Raw genomic sequence first — 17,883 nt, forward strand, 5'->3', positions numbered from 1 at the left:
CGTGCTTCGATCAGCTTGAATACAGTCCACAACCGGATGGAAACAGTCACACTGTTGAAATAGAGAACAGCTTCTCAAAATAATAGTAGACAGTTTGAGCAAGAGACGGAAATGAGGGCGAGCACGGTAATTTATACGTGAAACGCCATCCCATCCACTTCAGGGTCGTTTAGTGTCACACGTAGATAAACAGTCGGTAAGTAGCGTGAGCCGACAGCGTCTGCCAGCCTTCAGAGTCTGCCGAGCCTTCAAAGGCTGCCAAGCCTGCTGCAACACCTCCACGCTTGTATCACTGTGGTAAATGACTCGTGGTGCTCAATGCACTCAATAACGTGCTAATAAAAAAAAGCTCGTAGTAATGTCTGTTTGCCTCTCGTGTCTGCTAATCTCCTCTGCCGCACTCCTGAACCGAAACCGGCGCCCCGAAAGTGACGTCACTTCCCAGAAACGGGATAAACGCTCGCCCAGATGTCCGTCGCATCTCCTTTTATACTCGCGGAAACGCCATATTTGGGGATTAACCCCATAATGGCTGATAACATCACCACATAACTGTAAAAACAGTGAAACAAGAGCAGCTGTGAATTTACATGTAACATTTTAGTCGAATGATGATGATGAACAGTTCCAAAACGGATTTAAATACATTTATTAATTTAGCAGACGCTTTTATCCAAAGCGACTTACAAATGAGAACAATAGAAGCAGTGAGACTAACCGTAGGACAACAAAATGCAAGTAAATAACAAAAGGATTAACAAAACTCAGATAAGTCATTGGATACTTGAATAAATAAACTATGTACAAATAAAGAGCAATAAATAAAACGCACCAATAAAGTGTCTTTGAGTATTTTTGTTGTCAATATTTGTGTTTTTTCATTGTTCTTTAGTCTTTGGTTCAAGGTTTTATTATCCTGAGACAGTTTCAATGCAAGTTTTGTTAAATTTTAACCTGAAGAAATCCTGATGTTGGTCTTTGAACCAAAGGTGATCATAAACTCCACCCTCTGACAACACTTACCAGGAAGAGACTGACTTATTATTCCTCTTTTCTGTCATGCTCTCTCTTCTCTCTCGACAAAAGCAGTAAAGAAGCAGCGATCAGTGGAGAATGAAGACAAACACTTTCAAGAGGGATTTTTGAGACATTTGTTTCTGAACAGACAGCAGATTGTTGTGATTCTCAAAGTGATTCATTTTTAAACCCGTCGTTCAGAAAGTGAAAGTAAAGTTTGTGTTGCTGGAGCTCAAACGGTGAAAATGGCTTCACTAAATGTCTCTGCAGAAGAGCTTTCTTGTCCCGTGTGCTGTGAAATCTTCAAGGCTCCTGTTCTTTTATCATGTAGTCACAGTGTCTGTAAAGAGTGTCTTCAACAGTTCTGGAGAACCAAGAACACTCAGGAGTGTCCTGTCTGCAGGAGAAGATCCTCAAAACCGGAACTTCCAGTTAATCTGGCGTTAAAAAACTTGTGTGAGTCGTTTCTGAAGGAGAGAAATGAGACGCGTTCATCAAGATCTGAGGAGATCTGCAGATTACACAGTGAGAAACTCAAACTCTTCTGTCTGGAGGACAAACAGCCTGTGTGTTTAGTGTGCTTTACTTCACAACAGCACGACAATCACAAATTCAGACCCATCAGTGAAGCGGTTTCATCGTATAAGGTAAGACAAATGTCTCGTTTCACATGTAAGTGAAAGTGACGTGTGAAGGCCAAGTATGGCACTCAAAAGTAGTGCACACATTCAGTGAGTAGAGAACACACACACACACACACACACACACACACACACACACACACGACTTCCCTTTACTTTGACTTGTAAAGAACTATACATGAAACATTGAAAGAAATACAAAGTTCTGGCATGAAACTCTAGCTCAGGGGTCTCCAACCTTTTTTCATTTGAGAGTTACTTTTTAAAAATGAAAATGGCCGAGAGCTACTCATGTAATACAATACTTAAATCTCTTAAATAATGTCTCATAACTCTCATAATAACAACTATCCAAACTGTTTTAGACCTAAACGAGTTTTTGAAGTTTTGAGTTTTGGCCTATATATATGTCACCCTTTTAATGTCAGAGAAAAGAACAGAATCAGAGATTACAGTTTTTTATGGAAAATAGTACTTTGCATATTATACTGTAAAAACACATAACTATAGTTGATTTTATAGTGCATCATAATGAAATGGTGTAAATTTCATGATTATAGTGATCAAACTGATCACGGTTATCACAGAATCCTGTTCAAAAAGTACTAATACTACACAATGAAATCAATTCACCAAGTTTTATGTCGAAAACCAACAAATAACAAATAAAATTAGCATCAATATGCACTTTTTGTTTACATAAACATTAAAATAATAACATAAAAAAATGATGGCCAGATTTTAAAGGAGTGTCTTGCAACATCTACTAACATGTACAAGTTTTTATAAAAAGATATACCTCACATATTTCAGCCTTTAAATCATTTTTATAAAAAGAATGAGTCAGGACCGACATTTAGAATACACATTAGCTTATCTTTTAGAATTAATAGTAAAAAATCGGTCCGATTTTCACACTGTCTGAACAAAAGGCAGACAGACTGAATGAAAATGTAAATCCACTCTCCATCAGTAGGTGGCGCTTATGGAACAGCAGAAAGAGAGCCGTTTCCCTGGTAACCTCTGTAAACAGCAGCGCTGCGCCTGTAAACTACTTTTTAGGCATTATACAGGGAAGATGAAAAGCAAATGCCATCAAAACTTTTCTAAAGACAGTTGGTTCCCCCTTAGAGATGCATTCAAATAATTAAAGGGGACCTATTATGCAAAATTTGAAAAAGTTTGGACATAAATGTGTGTTGGCAGTGTGTGTACACAACCACCCTACAGTGATAAAAATCCACTCACTCCTTTTTTTTTTAATCCCCATAAATCATAAGCAGTCTCTCCAAACGACCTGTTTTCAGAATGTGGCTTTAGTGACATCACTAAAGCCACAGGCCCCGCCCCCGAGTGTTGACTGACACTGCCGTTATAACTTAGACCCGCCCTGATCGAGTTCACTGCAAGTTGTACACATCAGCCATTGCTGCAGCAATGCACTCACGAGAAGCGTCGAAGCATCTCCCAAGCGTTGAAGGTGTTGTAACTGGATGTATTCATCCACATAGCTCTCTCTATTTACTCTTGAAATCTGCCAGCCACTGAAGACGAGGTGGATTCATTTTGTTTTCAAAGAAAATGCTCCCTCAACTCTACAGAAATTTATGTAAGTTACTTATGCACTTCTTATACTGTTTACTCAGCTCTAACAGTGATTTTCTGAAGAAAAACTGATGCTTCATCTTTTGTGTGACATACAGTAAACTTTATTAAACTCATCAGTATATTTTGTGTCATCATTCAGACAATTCAGATCGTCAGACGGAGTCCTACAGCAGGCTTGCATTAATAGTGTATACAAGCAATGCCAAATAGGTTAGAATCGTAATTAAACTAAACTATACCTGTTCCAACTCCATACAGCATATATTCTCTGACTCTGCAGGCATTTTTATGGTTGAAATGAACACCATTACTGTGACTGTCTGTTTTATTATTATCATCTTCCCTGTTCTGGCTCTGATTGCGGCTGCTTAGGCTCCGCCCCCTGTGCCGTGAACCAGCAGCTCATTAGCATTAAAGGAGAAGCACTAAAACGCGTTTTGGGTCTGTGCGTTTTTCACAGACCCAAAAAATGATGATTTAAACGTGCTGTAAATAAAATTCTGTTGGGTATTTTGAGCTAAAACTTCACATACACACTCTGGGGACATCAGAGACTTATTTTACATCTTGTGAAAATGGGCATAATAGGTCCCCTTTAATTCATTAATTCTTTCAAATAATTTCTCTCAGCATTCTGCTTTTCGTCATGTTTTCACACAGAACGAAACCTACACTGCATGTTGTGCCTCTGTGAGACTCCTGCTAACTTTGCTTTTTCTTGCTTGATTGAAACTTTTTTTTATATTATAATTACATTTGCATGTTCATAAATAATAACCTCACGGCAGATGTCAAACTTGATATGCATTGGAGGGGGTGGAACACCTGCCTATATTAGCTCACTCTGATTAGATAAAAAAGAACGTCTTGGCCGTTCACATATCACGTCTAAAAATGCGTGGAATGCTTTCTCCTTCTTGCCAAAGCGCTTGCGCTCCCGTGGCGTCTGTCGTTGCTATGCAATTATGAACTGCGCTCTCCACAACGAAAAATAAGTTTTAGTAATGGATTTCCACCACTGAAAAACGCTTGCTGTAGCTTTACTACAAGATTTATTTACGGAGAAGAGAAAAACAGCAGTAGTGTTTGGGTGCACCCCCATCCTTCAGGTTGACTGAGCTTTCAATGTTGTTACAGAAAGGGTGAAGCTGATTGGCTGGCTCTTGTCACATTGCCTGCGGTGCGCTTGCGGCATTCTGAAAAGTTGAGATTTTTTTCCATCTCGCTGCGCCTGGAAAAAACAACACAAAGTGACACTTCTATTATGAGCGTGCTTGCCGTACACATACATTTGAAATCAAAACAATCTGTTCGCTGTTAACACAAAAATTCCCATTCCCATTAGTCATTCATGTTCATGTGGCAAGAAGTTGTATATCTGTTGAAGTAAGGAAACATAATCACCAGGCATGTTTTAAAAAGTGCAGAGGAATCTTCACGGAGAAACATGGGAGACCTTCCAAGATGGTTTGATTTCTGTGAGTCACAATATTTGTGGTCTAAAAAAATGGGTACAAAAAATTTCTAATGAACTTATTAATTTGAACTTTTTATGAGTTTGCATGTATGTTTGAAGTCATAGAGCCTCTGCTAATGAGCCAATGAATCAAATTAGATGGGTTAAATAGGAAATCGGTATTGTATGCAGTATTCTAAGTTCAGGACCAAAATCAGTCTAATCAGCCAGTGTACACTTGACATACATTGTCATGTTGCTTCAAAAATATCTTAAGAAAATGTTCCTTTATAGAAAATAAAATGGCAAACGGCTCTGATAAATCTGTTTATAAAACCATCTATCTATTGGTAACTTTAACACATGATGGTCATTAACAAGTTACCTGCTGATCAAGCTTGAAAAAATCTTCCATTTCTGTTCCAAATGCCCCCTTTCTTGCTCTGTATAGCTTGAGGAGTTGCAGAGTGTGCTGGTGTATTGATGCTCTGAATATCTTGAGGAGGTCCACACTGGTGATGCGTTTGAACTCATTACATAACTGGTGATAGAAATAAAACAGGTCTTGGTTGTAACATTGTACAACAGACATTTACAAGCAACACAACTGTAGTAGATTGAGTTAATTCTAGCAATTCCAGTTTTACCACTAGGGGGTGTATATGCTTGTGTTGTGTGGGAATTACCTGTTGCTGTAGTATGTCCGGTTCTGTGGAATAGCCAAGTTGTGCTAATGTAATCCTGTAAAATAAGAGCAGTTATTAGTAAACCTACCCTCCTGCATTCCTCTCTCTTGTGTGGTCTTTTCATACCAAGTTACCACAACAACAATAACCTGTATTAAAGATAATCTACAGCCAATTAATTCCATTTCAATCTTCTTTATTTTACCTCATTTGAAAGAAACAGGGCAGGCCATTGTTCCAGCACTTCAGATACCATAGAGCTTCATTCTTGGGTTTCTTCTTCATTTCCTCTGCCAAGATGAGGCTTTCCTCTTCCAAAGAATCATCAGACTGGCCTTTAAGATGATCTGGCAAATAATTAACCTGTCCTCATTTGGCCTTTTTCACAGTACTTATCCTGTCATCTCCTCTTTTACTGTTGAAAAAAAGTAACATATTGCACCTTTAAATACATGCACACAAATCCATGAACTTAATCGAATTTGCAAGTTTATTTTGCAACCCACAAACAAAAGCATTTCAACTTGTGTCTGTGAAATTCAGAATTAAATGAATGTGCAGAGAATTGTACACAGACATGTTTGTGAATACAATTCTTCTCTTTTGTATTAACCCTCTGGGGTCTGAGCTGTTTTCTGGGCCCTGGAGGTGTTCTGACATGCTCTGACATTTGTGCTTATTTCTGTTACTTGTGACATTTTCATGGCTAAAGTCTAATTACACTGTATTCAGCACAAACTCTGCTACAATAATATATCAGCAGCATGTGTGTAAAAGTTTGTTGTTTTGAGATAATGACATTTATGCGTGGTTTGTGAAAATACAAAAAAAAAATTCTCACTGAAATAAGGTCATGAAACCCATACTGATTTTTTCTTCACAAGACTTTTGAAAATTGTATGACGTAGCCTAGAATATTTGCTCTAAAACTATGTGAAAATCGCCCTGACTGCTCATTCAGATATACAATATATTGATTTAAAATTTTTACGACGTGTTTTGTGTGAAAAAGCTTTATGCGGGAGCTCATTAATATGTAAGCTTTTCACACCTGAGAAAGACAAAGACCCTCCCCTAACGGCCCTATTAGGAGCTATCAGGCCCTATCATTCTGAGCAACCTTGCACAAAGAATAAGGAGATTTAAAAAAGAATGGGTTTTAGATTTTTTGGATTTATTTACAACACAACATAATCCAAAGATACACAACAAATGACAAAAAAGCACTCATTGAAAACAATTATCCACAGACAGAGACCTTTGTGCCATTCCTAAAAACATACCTTTCATTTCCAAGGTGTTTGATTTTCACTTTACCATGTTCATGTACAGAGACTCATGTGAATGTTGAAGTCAGCAGGAGTGGCATCTGGGCCCTGAAAAAAAAAAAAAGTGAACATACTGATATCAAGAGAAAGGCCTGCACGATTTTGGGAATAAATTTTAGATTTTTCTGGTTAAAATTGCTTTTTAAAATTCACAGTTAATACACACACACACACACACATAAATGTTTCCAACAATATATAATATAATGAACACCAGGTTTGTTGTGCCTTGTAGGCATAGGCTATGCGCAGTGCTGCATAAAGTAAAATAATAATAACAATAACAATAACCTATAGCAGCCTATAAATCTTCCAAAATATTTCAGTAACAACTAAGCTAGAGAAAAATATATTGATTATCATGTTACTTCAAATGTTTCCATTCGTTATGATGATATGAAATGAGATAATAGTAAAAACATGAAGCCGTTTGGTGCTTTTCAAACGCGATCGCGATCCAAAATATGATACATTCAAACGCGATCGCGCTCAAATATAAAACATTATGATTACCATATACATATCTACATTTGAGCAGATATCCACAAACACAGTAACAGTAAACACGGGTCTAAATATTATAATATTCACCATATATCTAGCAACAGTTCAACTGCAATGTGAAATTTATGCAACAATAACAAACTAATATGTAAGAATTTCTTACCTTACATCTTTCTTGTCTTCAAATCGTGTTCTTCTTCTTCTGAGGTAGCCTAAATCCAATGTAAGCTCACGGCGCGTATTTCAAACTCGACGAAAAGCTGAGACTTGTGAAGTGTTTTGGTGTTTTGTTTCTGAGGTAACGAGCGCGTTCGCGTTCCATGTGGAGATTTGCATGTGAATGTCTTTTGCGCGAGTGGCCGTGTTCAAATTAAAAATAATTAGGAAGCGTTTGAGAAGCTGGACATCTTGTTGGTTTTATACAAATTACTTAAACAGAGAATATTTGTTTTCAGTTTGAATCCGATCATTTAAAAGTACACACTTAAATGTTTATAAAGGTATATGGCTCATAAATGTGTGACAAGTATTCGCTGAGTTTTGTTTCAGTTTATAGACGTGCTCAAGAAAAAAAAGTTCACCGCGACGGAGAGGCAGAACGCACACCCTGTTTATTTTCTTTATTTTACAAAAGCACAATGTTTTGATTTGATTGTAAGTGGACACATACAAAAGTAAAAATATCACAGATTCTTTTTTTATATTTCTTTTTTCTGTATGACCATAAATGACGGAGTAATTTAAGTTTATAGTGCTACAATGTGAAGAAAATCCAGCAAAACGCGCCGGCGCGTTTGCCAACCTCAGAGGGTTAAAGTATCACAATTTGTGGAACTTTGAATTCGATCAAATTCATTGCGGACACAAGTTGAAATGCATGTTGGTGGATAGCAAAATACATTTGCAAATTCGATCAAATCCATTGATTTTTGTGCATGTATTTATTAATAATATCAAAACTAAATCAACTCCATAAACTTATACTTACTTTATATGAGATGTTTGCAGTCTTGTCGAGTAGTCTGGAAACACGCGAGAAAGCCCAGCCAGGCTTCGAATGGCACAGAGAAAAAAAATTGCAGATTTTCACTGCCTTTGAGCTCAGTCTAAAACGTGAAATTCAAATATTAGGCCACTGTAACGCGTGTGTGAATTTAAATTTAAGATAAAGAGTCGACTTTAAAATATATCTTTGTTGTATTGCAAAAATTCCCAAATTAAATAGTAAATGTATTAGTGCATTATAACGTCAAAGTTAGTTTAAAATAATAAGTGGCGATTTTGAACTTGTTCCTAACTTACCACAATTACCTCAGGTTCTATTCTAAACATTTTACATGCTGGATGCTGAAGTTGGGAGACTTGTTAACAGTTAAGCTTGCTCGTGAAAAATGAATAGCCGTAACCAGGGCTCTGCAATCAAGCTGATGTTGTTACATGTACTTTTACAAACGACTTCAATATAAATACATATACTTATTACTTACATAAAACGATGGCTTTTGCGGTGTAAAGAAGCTGAAGAAAGAAGAAACACGTTGGCTGTGAGTAGGTCCGTAGGTCTCGCTCGCAGATGCTCAAAATGGCTCCTTCATCCAGTCTGTTGTTGTTGGCATGCTTCATTGCACATGCGCCAACTTCGTGGTCGTTACAATGCACATGCTCCAGCCAACCCAACTTGAATGCTTGTTGTCCAACTGAAATCAAAATTGACCATATTTACTTTGTTAGCGCATATTACTAGTCTTGTGGTGAAAAATTAATCCGTGCAAGTTAATACACAGAAAAAAAATTGTTTGCCGTCGTAATCTTTAATCAAAGTCTGAAAAGTTACTTCCGGTCTGGAATGGCTGATGACGTAGGTTTGACGGCTTGGGTTGGGAAACGCTTAACCACTCCCCTCAAACCGTTAGTCTGCTATGAGTGAGAGATGGAGAGGAGGAGCGCTAGAGTAAAACCCTGCCCTCTGTTCAATATTCCGTTTCACTGGGAAATACGTCACAACACTGGAGAAAAGCAGAGCCCGTCTACGGAGAGCCTTGGCACTTCCTATTAGCCCCATTGTATCGATCTTGGTTGCAGTTCCATTAGAATTCCACTGGGGGTGATCGTGGGCTAGCACAGACTGAATGGGAGTCTATGGGGCTAGACGGCTAAATGTGTCTCTTTCATCCGATTGCCGTTGAGAAATCTCAGATTTGATTGTAGGTTTTGCAAGTTCAACATGGGTTATAGGTCGAAAGTTGAATGAACGAGTACTTATGTCCTTTCCATTTCTTACAGGTTGAGTTGTTGTTGCCCATAACACGCTAGCATTCTGTTGCAGGCCCCGCCTCCGGAGACCCAGCAGACAAATTACTGAAAATACAGGAAAGGAAGAAGAGAGTCAGGAATCTCATCTGTTCTCTGCCAGCTCCTCTGTATAGTATCTTTATTGACAACAAATCAATCTCCAACATTCACCAGTTTCTTAAACCACAAAAATAAACTCCTATAATCTCTTTTCATTGTTTGTCTTTTTCTCATTTAACCTGTTTGAACATACAACAACCCCTTTTTCATACTTTCTCATGGGTCAACAGTCAAATCTAGCAAGTTATTACTTTGATTATTTACCTAAGTGCATATTTTAAGTCTGTTTCAACTCTTAAAGCATTTGTGACATTTGTTTCACCGTTAGTTTGTCAAAAATCAACATTTCAATGCATGAACAGCTATTCAGGCCGCCATTACACACTTCTACATGAGCTGGTCACGTGACCATCAAGCGCGCCAAGCGCGAGTTCAGAGTGAGCTTTGCACATAACATAACAAAACCGATTAACTTTTACACATAACCCAATGGAACATTTTGATCTGAGACACTGAATAAACATATTAGACTCAAATATTGCATTCACAGAAGTATTTACAGCAGTTTTACCACAGTATGAACACTTTTAGAAATCACAGATGTAACTAAGTTATCAAATTCTCACAACCAGCCCTCACCGTACATTGCAATTAAATGGATGTTACCCTATTTGATCAAGTTTTCCCCGAACATTTGTACTATATACCTGAAAATACAGGAAAGGAAGAAGAGAGTCGGGAATCGCGTCTGTTCTCTGCCAGCTCCTCTGTATAGTATGAGCGGAGGCTGCAGAGATATAAAAAATAAATAAAATAAAAGTCTCTGTTTTAAGTGTCAAAATGTCAAATTCAAAATGAAAAAAAAAAGGTCGGTAACCCTTCCTTTTACAGTCCCCTAATTACTAGGTATTTACCTGGTAAATATATGGTAAGTTATAGTTGGTTATTGGTAATTACCACAGGTAACAAGAATGTAAATGCAGAGAAACTACAAACTAATTTCTAGGTATTTACCGGGTAAATATATGGTAAGTTATAGTTGGTTATTGGTAATTACCACAGGTAACAAGTATGTAAATGCAGAGAAACTACAAACTAATTACTAAGTATTTACCTGGTAAGCATATGGTAAATTATAGTATTTTAGTGTGTAATTACTTAAGGTGATTAGTATGCAATTACAGAGAAACTACCAGGGAAAAAAACACCACTGTTAAATATCAACTCAACGAAGTACTGTGTACTTGTTACCTGTTTAGGTTGGTAATAACTCAGATTTAATTGTGTACTTCCTCAGAATGTAGGCAGCCAATTTTTAGAAACACCTCCAGTATTACCCATCAATTCAAGTTAGGTGTGTAGTTATCCTAAGGTTATGTTGGTAACAGTCCATGTTTATTTATTACTACCTTGAAATTAAGATGGTAGTTTCCAATAAATTACTTTGTCTTACATAGTTGTTGTTCATTGCTACACCCATTTATAGAGGGTTTATCAAATAATTTACCTTACACTTACCTGGTAACTACCCCGCAGGAACAGTTTTCCCTAATGTCATGGCACATCTTAAATACTGGGTATGTTCTTGCAGATGTTTTTACAATTTACTCAGTAAGTAAAGTGCAACTGTACTGTAAAATGAAGCCTTGTTTATTTCCATGGTATTACCGGAATTGTACCATATAACCTAATCATTCCCTTTTCCATAGTCAAATTTTTTTTTACCTCGTATGTCCTGCAACGTTACCAAGGAAAACATGACAATTTACTCGGTAAGTAAAGTGCAACTGTACTGTAAAATGAAGCCTTGTTTATTTCCATGGTATTACCGGAATTGTACCATATAACCTAATCATTCCCTTTTCCATATAGTCACAATTTTATACCTTGTATGTCCTGCAACGTTACCAAGGAAAACATGACAATTTACTCAGTAAGTAAAGTGCAACTGTACTGTAAAATGAAGCCTTGTTTATTTCCATGGTATTACCAGAATTGTACCATATAACCTAATCATTCCCTTTTCCATATAGTCACAATTTTTTACCTTGTATGTCCTGCAACGTTACCAAGGAAAACATGACAATTTACTCAGTAAGTAAAGTGCAACTGTACTGTAAAAGGAAGCCTTTTTATTTCCATGGAATTACTGGGATCTTACCCTATAATCTAATAGCTACGTAACTGTAGCTATTACAGATTATTGGGTAAAATCCCAGTAATTCCATGGATGTCCTGCAACGTTACCAAGGAAAACATGACAATTTACTCAGTAAGTAAAGTGCAACTGTACTGTAAAAGGAAGCCTTTTTATTTCCATGGAATTACTGGGATCTTACCCTATAATCTAATAGCTACGTAACTGTAGCTATTACAGATTATTGGGTAAAATCCCAGTAATTCCATGGAAATAAAAAGGCTTCCTTTTATAGTAAAGTTGCACTTTACTTACTGAGAATGTTCAACGTGATCTCATGAGAATACGTGTATATTTTTACGTAAAGTGTAATTCTACCGTACATTTACTTACGTTTTATACACACAGAAACGTATAATACTGACGTATTTACAGCACTAAAATGTAAAATGTTTACGAATTAACAGCACAAAAACGATTAGCCTACATGCATTTAAACAAGAATACACTTTAAAACCTTAAAAATACCATATTTAATCGTTTAACCATTTTAATATTTAGTTTATTTACAGTGAGACACAAAATGCGTTTTCTCCAATAGAACAATAATACACCAACATAAATTCACAAAATACATCAATTTTATTATACTTGATATAATCCAAATCTTTAGAATCCATACGTTTGCAAGAAAGAGATCCAAATTCAGCCCTTTATCCAGTGAGTGATCTTCATCTCCATTTCACAGGCTATCACAAACAGCGCAGTCCGTAACTGTCAAATCCCGCGCTCGTGATGAATTCAAAATTCAAAAATTGCGCCCTCAAGAAGCGTTACGACATGTTTTACGGCAGTGATATCAAACGCTCATTGGCTCTCACCTGTTCGTCCATGTTCGTCACAGATTGCAACATGCCGTATTTCAGTCGGTAAACTACATTTGAAATGGAGAAGCGCGCGCGCATTCACACAGAGGGAAGCCGGATTAACATTTTCATGGATTAATAACTTAAATTATGCTCTGTACCTCATTCAAAACTATTATATACTGAGAGAGAGGACTGTGACTGCAACACATCGTCATGTGAACGACTTTTGGTACCGGTTTTGACATTTTCGCAATAAATAAATTATTGTGATTACACGTATGTTGTTTTTCTTCATAATTGTAGCCTATGTAGTTTTCTATCTTTGAAAATTACGTATTAATACTACTTATTAATGAGACCAGGCTGGAATGTTTTAGTTAAGTTGCAGAACACACATGGTAAAAGTTTGTGATTTCAAAAATGTTTAAGCAGCAAAGGATGTGGTAAGAGTCTGGTAATACAATAGAAATAAACAAGGCTTCCTTTTACAGTACAGTTGCACTTTACTTACTGAGTAAATTGTCATGTTTTCCTTGGTAACGTTGCAGGACATACGAGGTAAAAAAATGTGACTATGGAAAAGGGAATGATCAGGTTATAGGGCAAGATCCCAGTAATTCCATGGAAATAAACAAGGCTTCATTTTACAGTACAGTTGCACTTTACTTACAGAGTAAATTGTAAAAACATCTGCAAGAACATACCCAGTATTTAAGATGTACCATGACATTAGGGAAAACTGTTCCTGCGGGGTAGTTACCAGGTAAGTGTAAGGTAAATTATTTGATAAACCCTCTATAAATGGGTGTAACAATGAACAACAACTATGTAAGACAAAGTAATTTATTGGAAACTACCATCTTAATTTCAAGGTAGTAATAAATAAACATGGACTGTTACCAACATAACCCTAGGATAACTAGTACACTAACTTGAATTGATGGGTAATACTGGAGGTGTTTCTAAAAAATTGGCTGCCTACATTCTGAGGAAGTACACAATTAAATCTGAGTTATTACCAACCTAAACAGGTAACAAGTACACAGTACTTTGTTGAGTTGATATTTAACAGTGGTGTTTTTTTCCCTGGTAGTTTCTCTGTAATTGCATACTAATCACCTTAAGTAATTACACACTAAAATACTATAATTTACCATATGCTTACCAGGTAAATACTTAGTAATTAGTTTGTAGTTTCTCTGCATTTACATACTTGTTACCTGTGGTAATTACCAATAACCAACTATAACTTACCATATATTTACCAGGTAAATTCCTAGTAATTAGGGGACTGTAAAAGTAAGGGTTACCAAAAGGTCCTTCATGAATGTCCATATGAAAGGGTATAGAAGATAGATATTATTATATATATATTCATACAACCATATTGTGTACTCATTTTTCATGGGTACCACACTCTCCCTGACAAAAGGAAATGCAAAATCCCATAATCAACCACTCTTAATAAACAGCAGTAGCAACCCCATAAGGTGTGTGTACTGGAGGTAAGTATAAGTGAGGGTAAGTGATAGGTGTGGTGTAATTAGGTGGACCCCAAACAGGCAGGTGTGGAATGGGGTAGGCAGTAACTGAGTTCAGTGTGGGGTAGGGGTGGATTGCAGGTTGGCCCAACATGTCATATGTATAAATCTGTTTTGGTCTCCGCTCCCTGGCTGACCTTCTCACACTGGTTTCTCCTTCCATCCTCAGATCCCCGGCTCCATCTATGTCCTCAGACTCACTTTCTGGATTCGTACAGTTTCCTTCATCAGCATTGTCTGGACATGTAGCGTCATCAAGGTAGGTATCTGTAGCTACTAACCGAATGTTTTCCCTTACAGGTGCTCGTTCTGGGAGTTGGTTGTTCCCCACTATTGGCCAGCTGACTGGAGCTCTCAACCAGTATCCTCCTACTCTACTCTCGGCATCTGAGTCTGTCAGATCACCGTCTCCGACGTTCTCTTTGTTGACTGTTTGTCTAACTGTCTTTCTCTGTCTTTCAGGCTGCATGGATCTAGGTGTCATTGCTGGAGCTTCCACCGGTAAGTCATTCACCAGTAACAACAGGTTTCGATGCAGCGTCCTGATTTTTCTGCTATCACCATTCTCAGGGTATACCACGTATATGGGGTTGACGGTCAATTGTTCCTTTACCACATATACTGTTTTCTCCCAGTAGGACCGCAACTTTCCTGGGCCTCCTCGCTCCCTGAGGTTCCTGACAAGTACTCGATCCCCTGCCTTCAGCACAACTCCTCTCACTTTCCGGTCATACTGCTCTTTCCCTCTCGCGCTTGCCTGACGGCTGTGACTTTCCGCAATTTTGTATGCTTCAGTCATTCTGTGTGCCCACTGCTCCGCATACCCGTTTGGTGTTGTTTCTTCCTCTTGCTCCACCAGGCCAGGATCAGATCCACTGGAAGGTGAGGATGCCGTCCATACAACAGGTAAAAGGGAGAATACCCTGTGGACTCGTGCCGTGTACAGTTGTAAGCGTGCACCACTTGAGGTAAGTAGTCCTTCCATCTCTCCTTTTCCCTGTCTGTTAGTGTCCTCAGCATCTGTAATAGGGTCCGGTTGAGCCTTTCCACTGGGTTCCCTTGGGGGTGGTACGGAGTAGTGCGGGAGTGACCGATGCCAGCAAGTTGTCTGAGGTTCCGGAACAGTTCATTTTCGAATTCACGGCCTTGATCGTGATGCAATTTGGCCGGGTATCCAAAATGTGGGATGTAGTCCTGGAACAAGCGCTCTGCTGCAGTCCGCCCTGACTTGTTTTTTGTTGGGTAGGCTTGGGCGAACCTGGTGAAATGGTCCATGACCACTAAGATATACTCATATCCTCCTCGGCTCGGCTCCAAGTGGAGGTAGTCTATACACACCAGCTCCATAGGTGAGTGCGTTGTGATACTGCCCATAGGTGCTCGGACGTGTGCGGTGGGTTTCTTCTGCTTTATGCATGGGCACCTCCTGGTCACGTACCTCTCTATCTCATTCTTCATGTACGGCCAGTAGAATCGATCCCTTGCCAAGCTGAGTACTCTCTCCGTACCCACATATTTCTGCTGGTCCCTGTCATGCTTCGTCTCATTTCCTCCGTTGGTATGACCCCATCGACTTTCCACTGTCTTACTTGTGAAATCACTGGGTCCTCTTTTTGGGCGGTAACCAGCTCTTCCAGTCCAATTGTCGGCAACCAAGTGGTAAATGGCTGTAGTTCGCCTCCGCCCGTAGACAGGTACAATGCAGCGATCCAGGCCACATCCTTATCTTCTGATACGCGACTACCCTCCCAGGCTGCTCGTACTACACTGGTAGGCAACTGTTTTGTGCACTCTGACTCAAATGCTTCAATATCCAGGGGAAGACGGGACAGAGTGTCTGCATCGATGTTAACCCTGCCTGGCCGGTATTTGATGTCAAACCGGAAGTCGGATAGCTCCCCAACCCAGCGATAGCCCACTGCATTCAGCTTCGCTGTGCCCATCACGTACGTCAGTGGGTTGTTGTCAGTATACACTGTGAAGTGTGAGGCATAGAATAGATAGTCCCGGAATTTCTCACATACCGCCCACTTCAATGCCAGGAACTCGAGTTTTCCGCTGTGTAATCGAAAGTTCTTCTCAGCTATCGTCAGTGTCCTGGATCCATACCCAATGACCCTCAACTTCCCCTCCTGTCGCTGGTACAGGATAGCCCCCAAACCCTCTTCCGATGCGTCGGTATGGAGTGTAAAGGGTTGACTGAAGTCTGGATATGCCAGAACTGGTGGTTCCTCAAGCATTTTAATTAGTCTCTCTAGAGTCTGCTGATGGTCTCGGTTCCATTCCACTGGAGTCTTTGAGGGAACTTGTGGGCCTTTAGTTTTTATTCGGCTGTGTACATCCTGCTCAGTCCCTGGCTTCCTCTGCAGCAATTCATACAGGGGTCGTGCGACTCTGGAGAAATCCTGGATGAATGTTCGATAGTAGCTGAGAAACCCCAATAACCTTCGAATATCCCCCACCGTCTGAGGAATCGTGCGTGTGAGAGACCGGACAGCTTCCAGGTCCTTTGGATCTACCCGCACCCCTTCAGCCGACACCAGACGCCTCACGTAACTGACCTCCTTACGGAATAGCTCACATTTTTCAGGTTTTAACTTGACCCCGTGGCACTGAAGGGCTTTTAATACTCTCCTTAGGCTCTCTACATGTTCCTCAAAGGACTTTGCGTAACATAGGACATCATCTAGGTATGGTATGCAGCACTCATCCCTTAATGAGTCAAGCATCTCCTCCATGCTACGTTGAAAAGCAGCAGGTGCGTTTGACAGGCCGAAAGGGATACGGACCCACTCATACAGCCCCCAAGGTGTAGTGAATGCTGTCATATGTCTGCAATCCTCAGCGATAAAGCCCTGGTGGTACGCCTTACCCTGGTCTAATATGCTGAACCAGGAATATCCCCCCAGTGTGTCAATTAACTCCTGTATCCTGGGCAACGGGTGTCGATCAGGTATAGTCTTCTTATTTAGGAGACGATAGTCCACGCAAAGCCGGAGGTTGCCGTCCTTTTTCCTAACACAAACCACTGGAGCGGCGTATGGCGACTTGGACTTGACAATCCATCCTTTAGCCAGGAGATCTTGTATATAGCTTTTTACTTCACTGAACAGGGGTTTTGGTACTGCCGAATACGCCCTCTGAACAGGAATGTCATCCCGAAGGATTATTGACATCTGCAGACTGGGGATACGTCCGATGTCATCGTCGCCCTTACTGAAGGCCCCGGACTCCTCATATAACGTCTTCTGTACTACTTCACGTTGGCTCTCACTCAGATGTCCTAAGTCAACAGGAGGATACCACACGGCTGTGTTCATCCCTCCCTCTTGTGTCGCTGCAGTCTGGACCCTTGCCATCTGCCTTGCTCCACTTGTTCGTCCAGAATCAACTATTTCCTCTACCCGCTGCAGTGTTCCCAGGAGCGTACCCTGCGCTAGAGCTACGTCACATCCTGTGTTATTCCCTATCGGTATGGAGACGCATGAATTACGTTGTTTTGGTATCTCCAAGAGTCCCTCCCCAATATCCAAATGTCTTAAGCGGGCATTATCCTCTTGTGGTTCAAACAAGACTACAGAGTCCATCTGCGCTAACTTTGGTGAAACTCGACATTGAACCCAGGCGACCTGTCCTGCCGGAATGATGACTCCTCTATGGCCGACCTTTAAACGGCCACCTTCCTCATCTTCATCTGCTGTCCGTATCACCTCGACTAGGGTCTGTGCCTTCTCGCTAGGAACA

General features: G+C 39.7%; 1 protein-coding gene across 1 annotated transcript in view; it reads left to right on the plus strand.

The window, feature by feature from the left end:
* Positions 1 to 1,007: 1,007 nt before the first annotated feature.
* LOC311071956 (nuclear factor 7, ovary-like) overlaps positions 1,008 to 17,883 on the plus strand; it is a 49,324-nt gene continuing 32,448 nt past the window's right edge. The window contains exon 1 of the mRNA XM_084096593.1: positions 1,008 to 1,664. Coding sequence (XP_083952719.1) covers positions 1,263 to 1,664 — 402 coding nt within the window. The 5' untranslated portion in view covers positions 1,008 to 1,262. The remainder of the gene's footprint in view (positions 1,665 to 17,883) is intronic.

The sequence above is a fragment of the Abramis brama genome, assembly GCF_963993115.1.
Source record: "Abramis brama genome assembly, chromosome: 21".
In the NCBI taxonomy this organism is placed as follows: domain Eukaryota; kingdom Metazoa; phylum Chordata; class Actinopteri; order Cypriniformes; family Leuciscidae; genus Abramis; species Abramis brama.